Consider the following 22,793-nt stretch of genomic DNA (forward strand, 5'->3'; position numbering starts at 1 on the left):
AGATCCAGCCCATTGGAAGTTTTATCAGATGGGTTGATAAATGGCTTTTGTCCCTTGGCTGCCGTGGGGGATGTGATCTCAGCTCAAAGCTGAAATTGAGAAGAGGGGCTTAGAGGCCCTTAAAACAACACCTTCCTGCTCTTAAAGCTGCAGCACTTGTTAACTTTTGGGGCTAGGGAGGAAAGGAAGGCCTGGCAGAAGTTCCCAGAGGTAGCAGGCTGCACGGCCTGAGTGGTGGTGGTTTTGTTGTTTCTCGATTTATTTCTCCATCCGAAAAACTTTTATTTTAAAGTATCCCGGCATAGGCTGAGGAACACTGGTAGGTTATATAAGTCACAGCCCAAATTCCATCACTTTTGTTTCCAAGAAACCCATTTCTTTTTGGCGTCAAGGCTGGTAACTAAAACCTGGCCAATAGAACTGATAGCTGCTCTCCTGTCATGCCAGCTGGCTAATGTTTCTTCTCATTTGAGGGCTTGACAGCTGCGTTTAGTCAAAATTGCCCACCTTACTGAACACTGAGCTTCCAGTATCCCAAAACTAAATAAACTGGGGGCTGCAAAACTTGTGTGCTCTAGAAACGTGGGTCAAAAGACAGTTTCATAAGTAAGGGATGAAATGGAAAATTTCCACAACAAAGAGAGACTGTCTCATTCTTTGACACATTGACCAGGAGAGGGGCCACTTAGGAATAAAGTTAGAAAACTTGCGGGTCTGGAGAGCAAGGTGGGAGTTCAAGAAATAAAAGAAAGCCCCGGCAAGTGCAAGGCACCCAGACACACTGGGGGCCCCTGTGTGCCTTGGCCTCTCCCGTTGAAGACAGGTGGAAACTGGCCGAGCAGCTGCGTGAAAGCCTCGGTTTGTTCTGTGCTAGTCAGCTTGAATGGCTGCCAGGAGTAAGCCTATAGGAGTGCAAATTAAATTGAACATAGTTATGTGAAGAAAGATGCCTTCACCTCGGCTACACTGAGAGCGTTTGTGTGTTTCAAGTGTTTGCATTTACTTACTCGGTGGGGATGGCCAACTTACTGTGTTCCTGACTCAGTGACAACCTTTGGAGCCCTCTAACTAAGCCCCTCAGGCAGACCACAGCCTGGTGAAGAGAAGGGGCCCCTGCACTGTGAAGCGGGCTGGAAGGGTGTCTGTTTACATGATTCTTTAGGGACAGCACAGGCAGACAGGACCCACGTCTACCTAGGAAGGGAGGCCAGAAAGGATTCTTAAAAGAGCATTCCACAAATGGCATCCTACTCAAATCACAGTTAATAGATGGCTTTTTAAACTTTGAAGCCATTGCGACGTTTTTGAAAAGATTTCCAAGATAAATCCATCCGGTGTATGTTTTAGACATGTCACCAGGCTTCCTGTTCACTATGTATGGGTCCTGTACTTCAGCACAGTGGTTCTCAAAAGTGTGGTCCCTGGACCAGCAGCATTTGCTTTCCTTGGGAACTGGTTAGAAATGCAAGTTCTAGGCCCACTACAGAACTATAGAAGCAGTTACTCTGGAGCTGGGGCCCTGCAGTCTGTGTTCTAGAGCAGGCCCTCCAGGGAACTCTGATGCATGCTCAAGTTTGAGGATTGCTGTTCTAAGAACTGTTGCACTCCAGCCTTTCTTCGTTCCTTCTTTCTTCCCCTTATACTTTTAAACTGCAGCTGTTTTAGAAATGTTGGTCCTCAGTGGGTAACTAAGGTTTCAGGAGACCAAGGCCCTCTGCAGTATCCAGGCACATCTGTGTGGCTATAGAAATGAGACTCTTTCTATCAGAGCTGCTATTCAAAAATGCATCAGCTGAGCGTGGTGGCTCACGCCTGTAACCCCAGCACTTTCATAGGCCAAGGTGGGTAGATTGCTTGAGGTCAGGAGTTAAGAGACCAGCCTGACCAACATAGCGAGACCCCGTCTCTACTGAAAATACAAAAATTAGCTGGGTGTGGTGGCACGAGCCTGTAATCCCAGCTACTCGGGAGGCTGAGGCAGGATAATCGCCTGAACCCGGGAGGTGGAGGTTGCAGTGAGCTGAGATTGCGCCACTGCACTCCAGCCTGGGTGACAGAATGAAACTCTGTCTCAAAGACAAACAAACAAAAATGCATCAGCAGATCAGCCTGCTTACCACACTGTTGCTCTCCCAGTAGGACTTTGTGTCCCAAGAGTGTCTTAGTTTGTTTGGGCTGCTGTAACAAAATACCATAAGTGGGTGGCTTGTACATGGCAGACATTTATTGCTCACAGTTCTGAAGGCGGAAAAGTCCAAGAATAATAGGTGCTGGCAGATTCGATGTCTGACTTGTAGATGGTGCCTTATAACTCTGTCCTCACAGGGTAGGAGTGAGGATACTCTGTGGGGTCCCTTTTATAAGAGCACTAATCCCATTCTTGCAAGCTCCACCCTTATGACCTAATCACTTCCCAAATCCCTCCTACTTCTCATACCATCACTTTGGGGTTAGGCTTTAAAAGGTGAATTTGGAGTTGATGTTCAGTGGCAAGAATTAGCCAGCTCGCAACCAGTGTGTGAAGGCATCTGCAGAACAGAGCACTGGCTTCTAGGGAGAGCACACACATAAAATTCTATAGATGGTCAGTCACTATGCCCTGAGGGTGAATTGAGGAGAAAGGGAAAGGATCTCCAGTCTTGTGATCTGAAGAAGGGAAAGGTCTTTGCAAAGTTGGAGAAATTGCTAGTAGTCACTCCAGCGCTCAGAGGATGGGAGCTGGGGAGAGGTGATCTGTGGGCACAGATAAGGCCACTCTATGAGATGGGGAAGAGGAGGCCTTGGAAGATAAGAGGCTGAAGATGGGGACCGGTTTACGTGTTGAGGGGAGTGTAGTTCCTGTTAGAGATTTTGTCTTTGGTGGAATGTGCGAGGCCTAGAACTGGGCAGAGAACCCCAACTTTAGGTGTTGGTTGAGTAGCAGTTAGGGGGGCCATGCTGTTTGCTGCTTGGCAAAAATGCAACTAGCCTTAAATTGAAGGTAGTATTTCTTCAAAGGTAGCAAACTTATCCCAGTTTGCCCAGGACTTTCCTAGTTTTAAAACTGGAGGTTGTATGTCCTGAGAACTATCCTCAGTCCCTGGCACACCAGGACAGTTAGATAAAACCCTAGTTTTATCGTCTCCTGTCCCCTGGACTCATGCCTAGCCTGTGTCTGTTAGGGACTCCCCTGTCCAGATCTGTGAAGTCCTGGGTGTGAAGTGGGCCTCTCCATGTAGTCTAAGCACCTGGGGCTGTGGGTCCTTCCTCCTCCTGGTCCTGCCTGTTCCCTCTGTCTTTGCTGCCATTGCAACAGTGGACAGGCTTAGGACCTGCCTGCCTCCCCCGATCCTCGCCATGGTGCCAAATGAATCACTCTGAAACTCCTGCCCAGGAGCTCATGGCCTCTCATGGCCTGCTTTGGAGCATCAGAAGGGAGGGCCTCTGACTCCTGGTCCCCCACTTTTCCCAAGCTCATTTCCAAGGCTTCAAGTACATCCTCAAGCCCTAGGTCACCTCTTTCCTCCCACCTTGACTCCCCATATACCACCCCACCACACCTGGCTGCTCTAAGGCATTGCTCTGGGCACTGCCCAGTTTTACCACTCCAAGCTCAGTGCCATTTTCAGGGGTCCAGTGCAGACCCCCGATGCCGGGGACACCTGTTACCTTGGTTGCTGACACCTGAGCTACCTCCTGGGCTTGGTGCCTCATGGGCCTTACGTTTTTGTCCTCTTGTAAAGCACCAGTTCTGTTTATAAAAGCAGGAACCTCATTTCTGTTTCTATATGCCCTTCTTTTCTCCACCCACCCCAAACACACCCACATAGTCCTGGGAACTACAGGGCCCTTGGGTTTTTGTGTGCGTTTCTGTTTGTTTTGGGTTTTGCTCAATGGGCAAAGACCACAGGATTTTTTTTTCCTTTTTCCAGATACTCAAGTTTTTTTCCAAAATAATTTTTTCTGGTTATAAAAACAGTACTCATTTTTAACTCTGAAGGCTGAACGGGATAAGTAATAAAATAAAAATAACCCAAAATCCAACCTCCCACAGACAACTGTCACTAGTGAACATTTCACAAACATCTTTCAAGATATACTACCTTTATATTCTTCTCTACAAAGTAGGATCATTTGAAGGAGAGTAATAATTTTTAAAGCTCTTTTGATTGAGTGGCCACAGTGTAGCAAGCCTTCTGCTAAATCCCTTAAGGACCTTCCCATGAGGATCATCATTCCCATTTCACTGACGAGAAAACACAGGGTGGGAGAGGTTTTCCCCACATTGCACACACAGCTAGTTGCATGGCAGAGCCAGAAGTAGAACCCAGACTCCTGCCCTTTTCCCATGCACAGATTTTGGATAAATGGGTCATTAAATTTGCCATGTAGTGCCAGGCTCGGTGGCTCACGCCTGTAATCCCAGCACTTTGGGAGGCCGAGGAGGGTGGATCACTTGAAGTCAGGAGTTTAAGACCAGCCTGGCCAACCTGTCTCTACCAAAAATACAAAAAACTGGGCGGTGGCGGCTGTGGTGGTGGGGGCCGGTACTGGACCCGGCAGGATGAGCGAGGTGGAGGCGGCAGCGGTGGCGACAGCCGTCCCCGCGGCGACGGTGCCCGGGGTGGTAGCGGTGGTGGTACCAGTGCCCGCAGGGGAGTCGCAGAAAGCAGGCGGTGGGGTGGACAGCGGCGGTGGGGGCGGAGCCGCCTCGGCCCCCTGCAGGGACCCCCTTGACGCCTGGCCCCCGCGCCCCCCACCCACCCTGCCCCCCAGTCCCCCGCGGCCGGAGTCAGGCGGACAAGCAGGTGCTGGCAACCCGAGTCCTGGGCACCGTCATGTGGTTCGACGTCCGGAATGGTTACGGATTCATCAACAGGAATGACACCAAGGAAGATGTTTTTGTTCACCAGACAGCTATTAAAAGAACCCCGGGAAGTTTCTGCGCAGCGTTGGAGATGGGCAGACTGTGGAATTTGATGTCGTGGAAGGAGAGAAGGGCACAGAAGCCGCTAATGTAACCCGGCCTGGGGAGGTGCCCGTGAAGGGCAGTCATTATGCCCCCAGCCGACGTAGGTTCCGCCGATTCGTCCCCCGGCCTCCCTCAGTTGCCCCACCACGCATGGTGGCAGAGATCCCTTCATGGGGGACAAAACCTAGCAGCGAAGGGGAGCGGGCTGAAGACTCTGGGCAGCGGCCCAGACGATGGCGCCCACCACCCTTCTACCAATGGCAGTTTGCGCGAGGCCCTCGGCCCCCCAACCAGCAGCAGCCTGCAGAGGGCACTGACGGGGTAGAACCCAAAGAACCCCATTGGAGGGGCACCAACAGCAGGGAGATGAGCGGGTCTCCCGACCCCAATTCCGGCCCACGTACTGAAGGCCTTTCCGCCCCAGGCCACCGCGGCAGCCTACCACGGAAGGTGGGGAAGGTGAGAGGAAGCCCAGCCAAGGGCCTGCTGGTGGTTCCCGCCCTGAGCCCCAAGGCCCAGGAAACCGCCCCTACTTCCAGCGGAGACGGCAGCGGGCCCTCGCCCCGGGCAGCCCCTGAGACCTCACCCCTATCAACAGTGAAGACCCCGCAACCACCATCCTGGAGTGGTTCCAACTCAAAGGACACCCAGAGCTGCCATCTGGTATCTACCAGTTTTTCCAACTGACTTGTACCCTACCCAGTACCCTGCTCCCCCTTTCCCACAATTCATGGTATCACAACACCATCTTTTCACCTTTTCCTTGAGACTCAGGAGAGTCAAAGCAACAGCCTTTTGCTTTTTTTTCCTTCCCTTATCAAGGGTTGAAGGAAGGGAGCCATTCTTACTGTTCAGAGACACCCACCCCCTCCCCTAACTCAGGCTGAGAAGGAACCAGCCAGCTCTTAACCCCTCCTGTTTTTCTTCCCTCCCTCCCCAAGTTTATTTTTGTTTTCTCCCGGCCCCCAACCTCTGAAGCCATTTTCTGATCTGTCATGTGCCACCTGAGCCTCCAGTAAAAACAAAAGCAGGCTTTCCTGTGGTCTTGGAAAAAAAAAATACAAAAAATTAGCTGGGCATTGTGGCGTGTGCCTGTAATCCCTGCTACTCAGGAGGCTGAGGCAGAAGAATTGTTTGAACCCAGGAGGCGGAGCTTGCAGTGAGTCGAGATCACACCACTGCACTCCAGCCTGGGCAACAGAGCAAGACTCCATCTTAAAAAAAACAAAACAAACAAACAAAAAAAAGCAACGTACCGTGTAGTATATTGGACTCTGTACTGTGTGGTAAAGAAGACTTGGGATGGGGGAGAAGAAATAGACTTCGGGGGTATGATGAGGATATGCATTTTCCAAGGATCTAGGATTTTTGCCTCCTCCCAAAGGCCCTCTGCCTCTTGCTCACCATGGCATAGCATTCTAAAGAGGACGATACCACCCAGTCACGGGAAGACAAGTTGGCAGAGTTGTCATTGTGCACATTTTCCCAAGTCAGATTTATGTCTGTTGGGTTTTGCCTATTTATTCATTTTGTGCACCATTTCACTGCAGCCGGCAGAATACCCAGACACCGATTAGTGATGCCTCTGCACCGAGGTCCCCGCAGAAGGAAGCCCATTGTTGCTCCCTGTGCTAAGAAATGCCACATGAACACAGACCCACACATGTGTGTGCACAGGCTGGGCAGGAGCCCAGCTGGCATGCATTTGCATTTCCCCCGCACACAGAAGGTGAAGGAGGAAGGCCTGCCTGCCGGCAGCATTGAAGGAGAAAAACCACTTCAAAGGCATTTAGACCCGCAGGCTAAGCGGAGGAGCCCAGGGTCACTAGAGGCAGCGCCAGCCCTAGACTCAGGAAAAGGAGTTATGCTTCAAAGCTGGAGGACCAAAGTGCTCACCTGCAAGCATTATTTACATCTGGAAAGTTATGTCCGCCTATAATCACCTACCTTGTGGAACTTGGAGTAGCTTATCTAACTCTGCCCTGAGACAGGATGGTGCTGGCATGCAATCCTGTGTCCAGCTCTTGCCGGCCTAGAGCCCCTCTTGCCTAGAGAAGCTATCAGCCCCCCACTCAGGCTGTTTGTGGCCTTGGGCCAGAGGGTGAACACCACACTCTCACACCATCCTACTTGCCCATGGTCTGCCTCCACGTGGCCCCAGGAGGAACTGAGGGATGGAAGGGCAGTTTGGAAAGCTGAGGTGTACCCTTTTCCTTGGCACACAGTGTGGTTTCGTGCAGCCACTTGGTATGAGTGAGGCTGGGGCAGAGCAGCCCTGGCTGGATGTGACACAGGCAGTACCTCCTGCCTGAGCTCCGTGAGTGGCATTCGGCCACTTTTGCCCTTGCTTATGTGGCTGTGAGTTACCCCTCCACGACCCCAGCACCGGAACTGACCACCCCCCCCCGCCACCTCCACAGTTAACTAAGGTTCTCTGAGAAGCTCCCTCTTTCTCCTGTGGCTGGTTTCTAGAGCAAACCTCCTAGAAAATTGCCAGTGGATTCAAAGGGTGGAGCCACATTGGAGTCACAGGTTCCCTGGGACATTCTTGAGCTAGACTCAGGGAGGAATGCCTTTTAGAAAAGGTGACACATTCTGGCTGCTTGTAGGTTAAAGGTAGGGTCTACTGCACCTGGTGAAAAATCCAGCGCTCACCTGGGTGTGTTCCTTTTGCTATCTGATGCCAAACACCTGGATGTTTACACCAGGATGACAGAGTGAAATTCCTGCAGGAGTGACACAAACAGGCAGCCTCAGACATCTCAACTCAAGAAGACTCCTGAATACTGCTCTGGCCAGAGTTTGCCACATGTGGGTGGTAGGTCCGTCTGTTACTGTCCCCTGTGAGATCCAGCACTGAGGCACAAAGGACAGGAGAGGGTGGAGAGGGGTGGCAGCTTGAGTCTCAGTGGGTGTGAACTGGCCGGCCCCCTGGCTCAGTGCTCCCTCCTCCGCCTCCTTTGAACGGGAGACGTGGCATGTTGCTAAGAAGGGCATCTCAGCATCTGCTGCTCAGGTGAGGTGGACAGTGAGGGAAGGGGACATGGGAGGTCTGAGGCTTCAAGGCTAGTGTCTCCACAGGCACTGGCAGTGATTTCTCTTTTAAACTGCTCTCCCTCCCTTCCCTCCGCCTGCCTCCATCCTAATGGAAGCCATCGCCTCTTCAGTTACACTGCTTCCTAAAATAGTGTTCTGATCATGCCCTGGGTGCTCACTGAAAATGCTTCAGGGGCTCCCTGCCATCTATTGGAAACAGGTAGAAATCCTTAGGCTGGCGTGCCAGGGTCCAATCAGAAAAGCAAAACCCACCCGGGATGTTTCTGCAGAGGGAACTTCATGTAGGACATTGTTATGGGCATGGGAAGACTGAAAGGGCAAAGAGAAGCCACTAAGACAGAGAGTGGCGGAAGCAGTTTCAACCCCTGCAGCCAGAGGGACAGAAGGAAGGCAAGCGTGGAGGAGGGCCCGGGACCCTGATGGGGAAGAAGGGCTGTTGCTGGGCAGCGGTGGGAGAAACAGCCTTGGGGATGGCAGGTAAACCTGTCTCCTGCCTCCCATCTTCCCTTCTCTATCTAGTGTCTCCTCATGGGGAAATTTAACAGGGAACCCAGCGACGAAAGAGATGGGGTTTGCAGAATCCCTGCACCACAGAGCAAAGTGGTTTGAGGCTGAGTGACATTTGCTTCCTAATGGGCACAGGTGGCACTCTAGGTTTCTGTGTCTGACCCCAAACTCCTGACTACACTCTGACCAGCCAGCATGTCACCTCCTGCCAAGCTCAATTGTTCTGGAGGCCCCTGTTGTCGGATCTTTGCCCTGCATCACCCGTCAAATTCAGAACCTCGTTGAAACGCTACTTCCCTGATACCCTCTCATACTTCCATTCTTAAACCTTTGTTGCTGTTAAGTGTTCAGATGAAACATGTTTGCTTTGTGTTCTAGAAGTTTATGTGATTGACCCTACCTGAGCACAGAGATTAACTGGGGTTTGTTCCAGAAACAGCATTAATCACAGTGCCCGGCACATACAAGGGTCCAGAACTTGGAGCAAGTAATTGAACTCAGGCAGTTCCCACGCAGGCCACAGAGTTAGACAGAAACAGCTTGACCCTGGGGCTTGCACTCAAAATGAGCCTTACCCCTTTAAGAGAGGGCAGGTCTTTTCCCTCTCCGGCTCACCCCACCCCTCCTACACAGTAACTGAAACCTGATCTAATCCCTTTGCACGCGGGTAATTTATTGGTCTATTGAGCTTTTCTTGGTGGCAAATTGCATTGTCTTTATTCCTGGGTTCAGGCTCTGCAGCGGCTCACTGCATTCCTAGGACTCCTTTCTCAGGGTCGATCCTTCACACCCCCTTGTGCACTGCAAAATAAGTCTTATTGGGCTTCTTTGTCATGCAAACAGGGCAGTAATAATCAGGCTATTATTCTGAAAGATTGGGCTTGATTAACAGTTCAAAGGAGGTCTCTGAAAGCAGCTAGAGCCTCATTGGTGCATAAATATTTTCATCCTGCCTGCGTTGGTGCAGCTGGTGCTCCAAGCCCCCTGCCCTATCTTTCTGATTCTCAGAGGTGCTAGGTTGTTATTGAAAGGAAAAGAACTAAGTCAGACGTGCTATGTGGCTGTGATTTTTCTTTCTCTCTACTTTATCTCAGTCCACGAGGAAGGCAGTCTGGAGCCCACCTCCCCAAAAGAGTGAAATGTCACCTACATACGTTTATGTGGGTTGTGGGGCAAGTGCATCTCCCAGGCACAGGGTCCTGGGTGGGAGGTTTAAAAAGGCATCAAATCTCTGATAGGGGGCCAGGAATGGTGGCTCACGCCGGTAATCCCAGCATTCTGGGAGGCCGAGGCAGGTGGATCACCTGAGCTCAGGAGTTCCAAGACCGAGTCTGGGCAACATGGAAACCCCATCTCTACTAAAGTATAAAAATTAGCTAGGCGTGGTGGTGGACGCCTGTAATCCCAGCTACTCGAGAGGCTGAGGCAGGAGAATTGCTTCAACCTGGGAGGTGGAGGTTGCAGTGAGCCAAGATTGCACCACTGCACACCAGCCTGGGTGACAGAGCAACTCCATGTCAAAAAATAAGTAAATCTCCTGATAGACTTTGGGTATGGAGTATGGACACCAGGACAAAGATGGGGGTCCCCAGCCCTCAGGAGATTGACATGCAAGTGGGGAAGAGGCCGCTCAGCAGCCACCTCCTAGAGGAACCTGAGCTGTGCAAGGGCAGATGGGTGACACTGACAGTCCAGTGACAGCCAAAGAGAGGAGCAGCTGGAGGGACCCAGAAGGTGGCGCCGGGAAGCTGAGGGGCCATCCTCGACAATCACAAAGCCACCCTACTTCACCCTTTCCTATGTGACTCTAGACAAGGGCCAGGGGAAGTCCCTGAGATGCCGCAGTATGCATCCACAGCCGGAGCTGTCCAGAGCAGGAGGGGCCAGCCCTGCCCTGGCAGGAGTGCTGCAGGGAGATTTCCTGCTGCGTAAACCAGTGACCTCTGGCATCCACAGGCTCCCAGGTTCTAAAATTCCATGGCGTGCCTTGAAAAGTAACCATTGTTTTTGGTCACAGAGTGATTGTTAGGGCTCTTTGATAAATTTGATTGCACAGAGAAGCCATGAGCTCTGGCCTGGATTGCTCGAGTCAGGAGCAAATAGGTCAGATGGTTGCCAGGGGTCCCGACCTGAGCACCAAGGGCCCACCCCACCCCCATCGGGTCTGAGAGCCACTCTGTCTTCTAGGCATTGCCTGGGCATCACCCCTTGAGCCGAGTCCCTCACCCCATGGGGCTCCGGGACAAATTTAGGGGCTTTCTGTTGTTGGATCTGGAGAGGGCCAGACCACTGTCTTTGTAGGCTTCTGGATTCTCCTGTTTGCCCCACCGTAGCTAATCCTGAAAGTTCAAGACCTCAAGAGTCCTGGGTCAAAACAAAACATGCAGTGCACATAATGCCACATAATATGCTTGTAAGGGGCATAAAGCTCTGTGTCTGTGTCTCTGAGGTCGAACCCCAGGTTGCAAAGCTTAACAAGGGGCCGGAGGGCGACCCCTGCCCAAGGACACACTCAGTGGCTGGGGTAGAAATGGAAGCTCAGGAAGCTTCTTAGGTTTTTCAGTCCGCTGGTTCTGTGTGTATTGGCTGTCCTGGATCCATCAAGAGGCGGCTCCAGCGCTAGAAGGGGCCACTTTCTGGACTGCAGTACTGGGCAGGTGTGCTCAGCTCACCCTCTGCGGGGCCGCTGGCTCTGTGTTCAGCGTGGCTTGCTCTGAAAAGCAGGTTTCCTCTTCCGCTTGCAGGAGTTGCTGTGAGATCTATTTTTCAGCTCTCAAACTTTCCTTCCTTCTTTCCATGGACATTTGCATCAGAAAAGTCTAAGGTTTATTGCCTGGAATTGGGGTCTTTTACTTTTTATAAAGATACAGCACATAAAAATCAGCCCCTCTGAGATCTCTTTGGCAGGTGATACCAAGCTATTGCTTTTGATGCCGGACCAGGTTTCAATCAGGTCCCTGACCTCTGGTGGGGAGCTGTAGTTGGTGATTTAGTGCATTGGAGGCAAGGTGATTGGATGACCATGGAGGTCAGGGCCCCTCACTCCAGTCACTGCCCGTGGGGACTGCCCAGCCCCTCGCATGGGAAATGAGGCCCCACACACACATTTCTGGGACCCATGGTTCCCAGAGAGCTGCCTTTCCACATGGAGAGATGGCACAGGGGAACAGGCACCCTTTATTCTGTCCCAGCTGGTCACTGTCAGTGACCTTTTCCAAGTCATTCCCTTGAGCTTTGGAAGAAAGGAAGCCTCTTAAACTCTTAGGAAGATCTGCAGAGCTGGATCCAAGTTCCCTGAGAGTTTGGGGCACCTGGGAAACCCAGGAAATCGGGATGGGTCAGTTGGCAGCAGCCTCTGCTCCTGGTAGGCTCCGCACAGGCCTTTGTGCAGGGAGGGCCCAGAATTGATGAGGCGTCTGGTTACCGCTCTGAGACCAGATGGGTCTGTGGCTGCATAGGAGACCCACATCATGCTTTTGGGCCTTGGGGGAGCTGGGTCAGTCTCAGCTGGTGTCCTGAGGAGGAACTTGTGGCATAGGCGTTTTGAAAAGCATAGAAATAGCTCCAAACCTGCCCATCTCAGCCCCAGCCCTTCCACTTGTGTGACCCAGGCCTGCTCCCGCTCGAAGCCTCCATGTTTGCATCTGCAAAATGAAAATAAAAATTCCTACCCTCTAATCAGGGCAGTAGCGAGGATCCAACAGGAAAGCAATGTGTCACCTGCACAGGCCCCGGGAGCGCAGGGTATTTTATTATCATGATCGTGTTTTGTTTTCTGAGGTGAGGCTTAGCCCATGTACCTACCCCACCTCCCTATGCAGTCCTAGGTGCACAGCCTCTTCCCCAGTGAGGCCCCCAAGGGCAGAACTCTTGACTTTGTTCATCTTTTGTGGCCCTGCAGCACCTATGTGTTGCCTGGTATGGAGTGTGTGGAAATCCGAGAGGTGTGAAGGAGGAGGAGAACGCAGCTTGGGGGCTGACGGCTGTGGTTTGCACCTTGCCCCCTTCAGGGTACCTGGGGGTGGGGTTGCGGGGGAGCTATTTAATGCCTCTAGGCCTCAGTTTCCTTGGCTGTTGAATGAGGATAATAAGTTAGTCCTGGGTCTGTATTAAGGGTTTAAGGAGACATATGTAATGTCTAGCACACAGTAAATGCTCGATACACAATAGCTGTTAAGCTCAGCCTCTCCCATAAATTGTGATTAAACACAAAACTGGCTGTCACAGAGCTTCCTTCCCAAGTCTCCCGGCTTTGCTCACATTAGTGCCTGCAGTCCCTTTAACATTGAGGTGCCCATGCATCTCTGTAGCTCAGAACGGTCAGGGAATTTGCCGACAGTCACACAGCTCTGGAGTGGAGGAGCTGGAGTTTATCTCGATGCTCTGCCCCACCACAGTAAGGTCCACCGCTGCAGTGAGACCCTCCCACTGGGCACTGCCCCATGAGAACATCTCACCTGTTGCCTGGAAACACTGAATTCTCCCCAGTTCTCTCTGGGTGGGGAAATTGCAGGTATCCTTATTTTTCGTTCTCATATAGAATCCAAGGTCTCTTCATTTACTCATTAACAAGGACAAAGGCAAACCTGTTGAAATTGTGCTTCAGAACCCAGTTTCTGACTGCATCTTTTCCCAGAAAATGTCTCAGCAGAAGAGGCATTTTAGGATGCCGTGAAAACTTGGGGAAGGAAGGGGTTGTGACAGGCGGGAAACCAAGTGCTCTCTGTCAGGAGCAAGGACGTGGAGACTGGACCACACAGACTGTGGGGCACAGAAGTCTCCCAGCAGAGGTATGAGAGCTCGATGTGCCACCCCCTAGTCCCTCCCTCTGAAGAGCCAAGGGAATCATCCCAGGCCTGAGCAATCCCTGGGCGAAAACACGTCCTTGTCGGGAAATGGGAAAATGGGGTAGGTGAAGTTAAGTCAATCTGGTCCTTTGGTCTCTGGCCAAACAAATGTCTCCACTGATACTGGCAGCTTCTGCAGAGGTGACTTGGGAGGGTGCAGGAAGGAGAGGAGGGAGGCGGCCAAGTTTCCCTCTATGACTGTCTCTTCAACTTGGCCACCATAAGAAAATACCCCAGCCTAGGAGGCTTAAACAACGGACATTTATTTTCTCAGCGTTCTGGAGGTGGGAAGTCCTAGATCCGGTACCAGCATAGTCCAGTTCTGGAGAGAGGGCCCTCCTCCCGGCTCTCAGACTGTGGATTTCTCATTATATCCTCACATGGCAGGAGGTGGGAGGGGGGCAGGGAGAGAGAATGCTTAGCATTCTTCCAAGTGTCTTTATTTTAAGGGTACCAACCCTGTCATGGGGGCTCCACTCTCATGACCTCATCTAAACCGAATTACCTCCCAAATGTCATCCCATAAGGGGTTAGGACTTCAACCTACACATTTAGGGGGACAAAGTTCAGTCTATAGCGCTCTCCCTGGGGGTGAGTGAGGCAGTGGGGTAAAGCCACCTGGTGCCCATGGGAAGCGAGGCCCCCTCAACAGTCATGACGGTTGACTGATCCTGGGCAGTCAGTGGATTGAAGGAGCTGCCAGGAGTTGGGGGACCTGGATCCAGGTGGAATCCACTGTGCCCTGAGAGTGAGTGCCAGCAGGGCCTACCCTGGGGAAGGAGGGAAGAGGAGAGATGCCACGTCTGCTGGAGCTTCAGGGAGGGGAGGCTCCCTCCAGTGCCCTTCCCGTCCCAGAAGCCCATGACTTCTAACCTCTGACTTCCCAGGGCTGCAAGCATTATCCCTCACTGTGGCCTTTGTGGGGGACCCTGTTTGTTGGATGCCCCTGGGGCTCAAGACACGCCATGTACATCTCTTCATATCCTCAGCGACGCTTTAAGGTGGACACAGTCTCTACTTGACAGTTAAGGAAACTGAGGCTGAGTCAAGTTCCTGAAACTACTGGAAAGGGACAGAGTAGGACTTTGAACCAGACACCTCCCTTCAGGGCCTGTGCTGGCCTCCAGCCCACCCAGAGCTGGGGCTGGCAGAACTTGGAGGGAATAGTGAGGCAAGGAGCTCACCCCACCACCAGGATCCTGAAGCCTACAGAGGAGTGGGGGAGACGGGGACCCTGGTTCCTGGGTGCAAGGGTTCCAGAGAGTGACCTCTGCCACCATCTTTGAGTGGCAGGCAGACAGCTACGCCTGCTGGTTGAGGGGTGGTCTTGTTCTTAGAGTGGGTGGGCTCTGGGAGGAGGAGAGGAACGGGAGAAGGTGCCCATGTGGAATGGAGAAGTGAAAGGGCCTTGTCTCAGGCGCTTCTTAGCCGCTCTGCATCAGGGCTAAGGCAGCCACATCCCTGCTGTTTGCTCCCGGGGGGCTGTCTGCCTCTCACCACCCTTCTGCCTGCAGCCCCCTTCTCTGAACCTTCGCCACCAGCCGCCTCCCCATCCTGGGGAAATGCGCCTTCACACACTCCAGGCTGGCCGGACTCCATCAGGCTCTAGCTTGGCCCCTTGTGATTGCTGAAAAGAAGGTGAACCAACTCTGAAGCCTCACTACTCAAAGTGGGTCGCGGACCAGCAGCATGGGCCTCTCCTGGGAACTTGGTAGAATTGCAGAAGCCCTGGCCCGCTGGGGCCTGCTGAACTGGGTCCCAGGCCACCCAGTACAGCCTCATCTGGGGCTACCAGATCCCACTCCACAGCCCTGGAGCATGTGAGGGACCCCTTTCCGGAGTACCTGGGTAGGATTTCTGTCATGAATTCCCCACACACCCTAGAGTTCTGTAACTGGGGTGCTGCTCTGAGAACGGTTTTGAAGGCTGTGGAGATAGCAGATCCCGATCACAAAGCCACTCCACTTAAAATTCAGGAGCCTGCGGAGCTGACCATTTGGAGTGTAGAGCCACACCTGGGCGCCGGCCTGACCCTGCCAGGAGGCTGGTGGGAGCACAGTGTCATAAGATGGGTCTTGCAGGAGAGGCTGGAGCCCACCCGTGGTGGAGGGAATCGGGAGTGTGCTAATGAGGCTGTGTGATGATGTGTGGCTGCAGGGGCATGAGCTCACGGGTCCAGTGGCTGGATTCATGTCCTGCCCTGGCTCACTTCCTCAAAGTGAGACTTGGGCAAGAAGTCAGCCCAGCAGAGCCCAGCTTTCCCCTGAGCTGAGGATGGCAGTTGCACCAGGAAGATGCAATGGGGGAGGCCTGTACCGCCTGCAGCGCCGGACCTGGGACAGAGCTAGCCAGCTGGGACTTCACAGTCCCTGCTCTCCAAGGTTCTACCAGATTCCGTCCTGGTGGAGAGTCAGAGCACAGCACAGTTCCTGCCTTGTGTTGCAGTGGGGCCTGCTCTAAAGGGACAGGCAGTTTCCTTTTTCTACTTTGGTCACAGGGCCAGAGGTAAACCAGAGCCTGAGCATGGCCATCGGTTAATAGGAGACCAGTGTTCCTTCCGCTTGATTTTCTCTGATGCCCACATCTGCATGATTCTGAGGAGGCAGAATGTCAGGTCAGCACACCCGGCTCCTGGAATTAATGAGGCTGCTGGGACAGGCATTGTGTGCAGGCCGCTGCACCAGTCAGTTCCTGTGCGCTGGGTCCCTCCAAACGTTTGTTCTGCATAGTACTCCCTCCCCATACACCCCACCCCACTCACCTCCTGTACTGGCTTTATCAGGGGGCAGCAAGGAAGCTACCTTGTCCCACACAGACCACACCAACATTTCGAAGCCTACAGGTAGGTTGGGCCCTTCCACATCTTGTACAGGTAAAGGAGACGTGAAGACAACAGAGCAAGAGAATCTTCTCATTGCCTTGGGAGGGAGACCTGTCCTCAGGAGCACACCTGTGTGGGAGGAAGACTACATGGGGGGGATCTCACCAGTGCTCCCCACATATCTGCCATAGCACCCCTTTATAGTGATGTATTAGTCTGTTCTCACACTGCTGATAAAGACATACCCAAGACTGGGTAATTTATAAAGGAAAGAGATTTAATGGACTCACAGTTCCACATGGCTGGGGAGGCCTTACAATCATGGCAGAAGGCAAAGGAGAAGCAAAGGCACATCTTACATGGCGGCAGGCAAGAGAGCACGTGCAGGGGAACTCCCATTTGTAAAACCATCAGATCTCGTGAGACTTACTCACTACCACCAGAACAGTATGGGGGAAATGGCCTCCTGATTCAGTTATCTCTACCTGGCCCCACCCTTGACATGTGGAGATTACTACAATTCAAGGTGAGATTTGGGTGGGGACACAGCCAAACCATATCAAGCAGTTACCACCTGACTGTCATTTACCTAACCTGACCCTTTAAGTCAGCATACTTTAATTTAAATAAAGCTAATAAAATGGAAAATCTGTAGCTCTTACATCAATTTTTTTTTTTTTTTGAGATGGAGTCTTGCTCTGTCTCCCAGGCTGGGGTACAGTGGCACCATCTCAGCTTACTGCAACCTCTGCCTCCCGGGTTCAAGCAGTTCTCGTGCCTCAGCCTCCTGAGTAGCTGGGATTACAGACGCATGCCACCAGGCTCAGCTAATTTTTGTATTTTTGGTAGAGATGGGGTTTCGCCGTGTTGGCCCGGCTGGTCTCGAACTCCTGACCTCACATGATCTGCCTGCCTTGGCCTCCCAAAAAGTGCTGGGATTACAGGCATGAGCCACCATACCCAGCAATTTTTTTTCTTAATGCACATTTAAATAAAGGTATGACTTCTCAAATTAAAAGACAAAGTGTTCACTTAGGTATCTCCCGAAATTACCTTGTTACTGGCAGTATGGCAAACACAGGTCACATGAAGGGGAGAGCCCAAATTTCAAATGAGCACTGACTTCCCCCATGCTCAGGTCTGTGACCTGGGAAGGTGACTTATGCTCCAGTAGAATGGTGCCCACCCACCTGCAGAGGCGGGAGAGATCACCCAGGTCCAGGGCTGCACAGCACAGACTGGGTTCACACAAGGTGCTGGGATAGGTGGGTACTTGTGCTTGTGTTAGCCTGCCCTCAAATATGTCTGTTTTTGGTTTTATGTGTAACTCAATTTTATAGGTAAAACCAGCACCAGAGAAACAAACTGACTTTTCTAAGGTCACAGGCCAAGTTAGTGGCCTAGACAGGAGTGCTGAGGCTCCCTTTCCCCCCTGGAGACCACCCCGGCCAGCACTGGGCTGTGACGCCAGAGGCTGGATCTCCCAGCTGGTCTGCTGGCCCCTTTCTCCTGGAATCCATGTAGAAACTTCTGCTGCAGGTGTGTGTGCCTAGCCACTTGTGGTCACTATGGGCTGTGCAGAGGAAGGCCAGAAAAGGGCAGGTTCTATGTGTTGAGAAGATTAGGTGTATTAAAGCCATAGTTCTGGGGCATGGTCATTTTGGCTAATTGTCACTAAAGTCTCAAAGCTTGTGAGGGATCCAAGGTTACTACTCTCGGTTGCTTCTCAGCTTGCTTCTCCGAGCAGGACAGAGAAGGATGGGGGCTACGGTGAGCCTGAGGGAAGCCAGCTCCTCTATGGCGAGGGCTAATGGAGCACTCATACCAGGCAACATTCACTGAGTTTTGGCTATGAATGCTGGGGCCAGACTAAGTCCTTTATATGTGATAAATCACTTCACACACATTATCCCATCTTCCAGATAAGTATAACAAGGCACAAAGACAGGAGATCATTTATATAAGGTCATACAGTACCAGGACTAGGGACACATATTTAATAGTGGGGCTAATTCCCTGCCAGATTCCTGTTGCTTTAGCCAAAATTCTTGGGGATGGCCATGAAAGTGTATATAAATGTCAAAGGCCCCGGGGTGGCCTGTCAGCTTCCAAAGTCCTGCTACCCTCAAACAGTGACCACTTCCCTTTCAGCCTGCCTGTCCGCTTGGGGTCGCTATGGGCTGGGTAAAAGGACCCCTTTTCCTACCACTTGCAGGAAGTTTTTCACCATCGGTGTGTGGCGTGGGTGGCTCTGCCCTAGATGAGATGTCCTCGTGCGACGTGTGGCTGCTCCCCTGCCCCACAGATGGTAGCAGAGGCTGGAGTTGCCAGACTGCACCCAGACAGGCTGTTCATTCCTTTCTCCTCAGCCACCTCCCCGTGCAAGATCCTCAAGTGCAACTCTGAGTTCTGGAGTGCCACGTCGGGCAGCCACGCCCCAGCCTCGGACGACACCCCCGAGTTCTGCGCAGCCTTGCGCAGCTACGCCCTGTGCACACGGCGGACGGCCCGCACCTGCCGGGGTGACCTGGCCTACCACTCGGCCGTCCATGGCATAGAGGACCTCATGAGCCAGCACAACTGCTCCAAGGATGGCCCCACCTCGCAGCCACGCCTGCGCACGCTCCCACCAGCCGGAGACAGCCAGGAGCGCTCGGACAGCCCCGAGATCTGCCATTATGAGAAGAGCTTTCACAAGCATTCAGCCACCCCCAACTACACGCACTGTGGCCTCTTCGGGGACCCGCACCTCAGGACTTTCACAGACCGCTTCCAGACCTGCAAGGTGCAGGGCGCCTGGCCGCTCATCGACAATAATTACCTGAACGTGCAGGTCACCAACACACCTGTGCTGCCCGGCTCAGCGGCCACTGCCACCAGCAAGGTAAGGGGGAGGGGGCGGCTGTAGGGCATAGCCCTGCCCTTTCTCTGCCCTGCGTGGACACTGAGAGGCTGAGAGGGCCTCGGGTGCCTGGAAATGGGGGAAGATGGAGCAGAGTGGGGACACAGGAGCACTCTCCCTGAGCATCCCAAGGGGTGGATCTCAGCTTCCTCCCTCCTTCTCTGAGCCAGCCCGGCCTGGCTGGCATAGCTCCATTTCACAAATGAGGAGCCTGACGCTCTAGGAGGCCAAGTGACCTTCCCACCCCAAGTGCATAGTCAGCTGGGATGCTGAGCTAGAATTTGCCCCAGGCCCAGGTGACTCCAGAACCTGGCATGTTCTCAGCGGCCCCACGAGGCCACTGATGGCTGCTGGTTTTCCAACCCAAGGAGGCCTTAGCATGTGGGCAGCAGGACTCAGGTCCTGCTCATGGGGCCACAGCCAGAGGCAGCCACACACACGGCCATGGGCCCATGCAAGTGGACACTGCTGTCTACCCCAGGCTCTCCCTCCCCTACCCGCTTTTGGGGAGGATGTCCTGTGACCTCATATTCAGACTTAGCCAGAGGGCAAGGCCTCGAGGCCAGGAAGGAAGCTGGTGGCTCCCAGTTCAGGCGATGGGGACACGTCCGCCCTCCCCAGTGCCCGGCCTACCAGTGCCCCCTGGGGTTTCCAGCTTGGCGAAGCAGCAGTGGGTCTGTTTTCCTAGGAAGAGCCAGTTGGAAGGCCATGTGTTGGGCAGTGCCAGACTTACCACAAGGGTGTTTCTGTTCCTTCCCACCCCTCCACACCCAGAGGAGGACAGCGAGGTGACCTGGCAGCCGGGGAAATGCTCCATCCCTGCCACTTCCCTCTGCTCCGGTGGCCGTTGCCTGCCTCCAGGGGGTCGCTTTGTGGGCCCTGGCTGGGCGGGAAACAAGCAGGTCTTCACCCTGTGGATTCCCAAGCAGGCCCTTGGCACCAGACCATGACGCCTAATGGAGAAGACTTGCAGCTGGTACACTCCACCCTGTGCCCCTGCAGCCCTCTGTAGACTCAGGGCCTGCATCAAGGACCCAGCCACCTCCCCCACGGCCCCTGCACCTCCCCAGCACGTACCCTCCTGAGAGCCAAGACAAACGGACGCCAGGAGCCTGAGGCTGCAGCTTCTAAATCCAGGCACCAGCACGCTTTGGAGGGGACCTGGCCTCCCTGTCCCATCCTGTAGGCTCCCAAGGGCTGGCAGGGCACACAGGGAGGTCTGAGGATGTGAGAGGAATGTGGACCCCAGGTGGCTTGCTCCTCCAGACCCCAGGGAGTAGAAGCACCAAATGTGACAACAGAGCCAAGCTGCACACTGGGAGGATTTGTGGTTTGTGCTCAGGGAGGCTGGGCTGCTGCCCCCATTATGGGTGGGGGCAATGTGACGGGGTGGAGCAGAGCCTGCAGGCTGGGGCAATGTGCCTGGGCTCACGACACCACCCTCAGCTCTTAGCTGAGGCACACTGGGACCTTGAACGCAGCAATGCTATCCACAAACCACATGTGAAAGGACTGGTCATTCATTCCTTCTTATATTTCATTCATTCACTTGACCCACGTTTTTCAAATGCCTGCTCTGATCCAGGCTCGATTCTGGGCACTGTGGACAGCAGAACTGCCCGAGCAGTGAAGGGAGAACTTCCCTTCTTATCCCAGCATGGAGGCTTCCAGAAGAGTATGAAGCAGAGCTTCACCAACCCAGCCCATTTCTGCTGCAACCGAAGAGCACCTTTGATCTCAGCAGGCTGAGAGCTCAGCCCTGTCAACCAGGCTCTGCTGGAGGCCAGACAGTGACAGCGTCTGTGGCCAAGTCAGTCTCAGAACTCAGGCCAGACTGGGGGTATTGTGGTCCCCCGGTGAGAACATCGGTGGCTGGCTTCAGGCACCTTTGGCCTGCCCCCGCCTGTCTTTCAGGCCTCCGTTACTCAGGTGTGTTTGTTCGCTCATTGATGGAGCGAACACTTACCAGACGCTGCATCTGTGCCACCCTCTGAGCTAGTTGTTGCCCTCCCTCCCAAAAGCTCCCAGACTAGTGAAGAGCAAAGACCGGCAAAGGGGAGCTGGTGATGGGGGCTGGGGCAGCAGGATGTTGAAGGCCATTGGGAGCCTTGGCTCTGTCCAGAGAACTGGGGAGCCCATCCACCAAGCTCACCCCTGAAGCACAGCGTGAGTTTCCAGATGGAGGAAAAGAGGAGTCAGCATCCAAAGCAGGCAGAGTGGGAGAGCAGCCTGGTGTCCGCAGGGAGCAGGGAAAGGCAAGGGACTTTCATCTCCACGATGATGAGGCCTCTGGGCTTCTGTGACCACCTCGACCACCACCAACAGAGCCCTCTGGGCCTGCCAGACTCTGCCCTCCACTGGAACCCACTCCCCTTTCCTCTCTCAGCCAGCCAGACTCCACCTGACCCTGCACACCTGCCCTTGAAGGCCTCTCCTCAGTGTTCCCAGAGTGTGTCCAGCCCCTGCCTGGCCTGACCCTGACCTTGCAGCCATGAGATTTGCCTTGTGCAGAAGCTTCCTGTGCAAGTTCCGTGTGCATGAAGCTGGCCCCAAACACCTGGACATCACTAGGGGCCCATGACACTGGCAGTATCAGCCAATCAGCCAATTCCTCTGTTGTTGTGGACGATCAAGATCTGGTGTTTTTCACGTGGACATTTTAGCCAGTTTGTTACTGCTGTGGGACAGCCTTCTGTGCCCAGACCTCTCCTCCATCACCCTTTTTCCAGCTGTGCTGCTAGTACCCATTTTACAGATAAAGAAACTGAGACTCAGGAGAGGACAGGAACTCGAGTCCTGCGCCTTCCCCTTCCTTTCCCCGCTGGTTAGTTTTCCCTGTAGCACTTGCCAGCCTATCCCTCTGCATGATTCATTTGTTTAATCTGTGACACTCTGGAGCATAGGGATCTTCTCTCTTGTGTACCCCCAGCCCCCAGCACCGGGCGTGGCATGGAGTTGGTGCTCTGTAAATAGTAGCAGATGCAGCCCGGGCTCTACCTCGTGCCCGGTGCAGTGGAAAGGGCCAGGGCCCCTTCAGAAGGGGGAGCAGCAGAGGCAGGAACAGCAGCCCGCCCGTGGCTGTGTTGGCAGTGAGCCGCCAGCTTTCGACAGGCCCCCTTCATGCTGTTACTTGTGGTTGAGTCCCTGGTACCGGTGCCAAGAAGAGTCAAGCAGCCTGTCAGCCTTCCAGGAGGCTGTCTCTGAGAGATGGTGGTTAGAGCGAAACCAGCCTTTCCTGTTCCAGGGAGACTGATGGCACTTGGAAAGCAGGACGCCCCCCCCAACCCCCAGTGTCTGTGTGGCCCTGCACACCAGGCAGGGACACCAGAGTCTCCCCCTTCCTCCCCCAATGGCAGGACCACCCACGGCCCAGACCACCCTGGCTGGCCCACCTCCAGCCCCCCCAGGCGGCCTCCACACCGAGGTGGGCTGGCCAGTGGGTGGAAAGAAGGAAGAAGTAGGAGGTTGAACCATATGAAGTTGTCATTTCCATAGGTCAGGAATGGCAGAGAAGCAGCAATTTCATCAGGTTCCAGGCTTAGGGCTCCATGCTGGATGGAGAGGCTGCAGCCATCTTTGACATCCCACAGCAAACCGGAAGTGTGCCATGTCCTGGGGCCAGGCTGGGACCCCTGTAGGAAGGGAGGTGAGGAAATCGAGTCTAGTGCTCAAGGAGCTGTGCCCTTGGGGTCCTCCTGGTGCTGTGCT

General features: G+C 53.6%; 1 protein-coding gene and 1 pseudogene across 2 annotated transcripts in view; both read left to right on the top strand.

Annotated features, from left to right (window-relative positions):
* RGMA (repulsive guidance molecule BMP co-receptor a) overlaps positions 1–22,793 on the top strand; it is a 45,973-nt gene that overhangs the window by 18,106 nt on the left and 5,074 nt on the right. The window contains exon 3 of the mRNA XM_003901409.4: positions 18,553–19,067. Within this exon, the coding sequence (XP_003901458.1) occupies positions 18,553–19,067 (515 nt within the window). The remainder of the gene's footprint in view (positions 1–18,552; positions 19,068–22,793) is intronic.
* Positions 4,454–9,831, top strand: LOC103886036 (annotated as a pseudogene). Its single transcript, XR_649434.4, has one exon. The product of XR_649434.4 is annotated as a Y-box-binding protein 2 pseudogene (transcript).

This window comes from Papio anubis, chromosome 7, assembly GCF_008728515.1.
Source record: "Papio anubis isolate 15944 chromosome 7, Panubis1.0, whole genome shotgun sequence".
NCBI classification, from domain to species: Eukaryota; Metazoa; Chordata; class Mammalia; order Primates; family Cercopithecidae; genus Papio; species Papio anubis.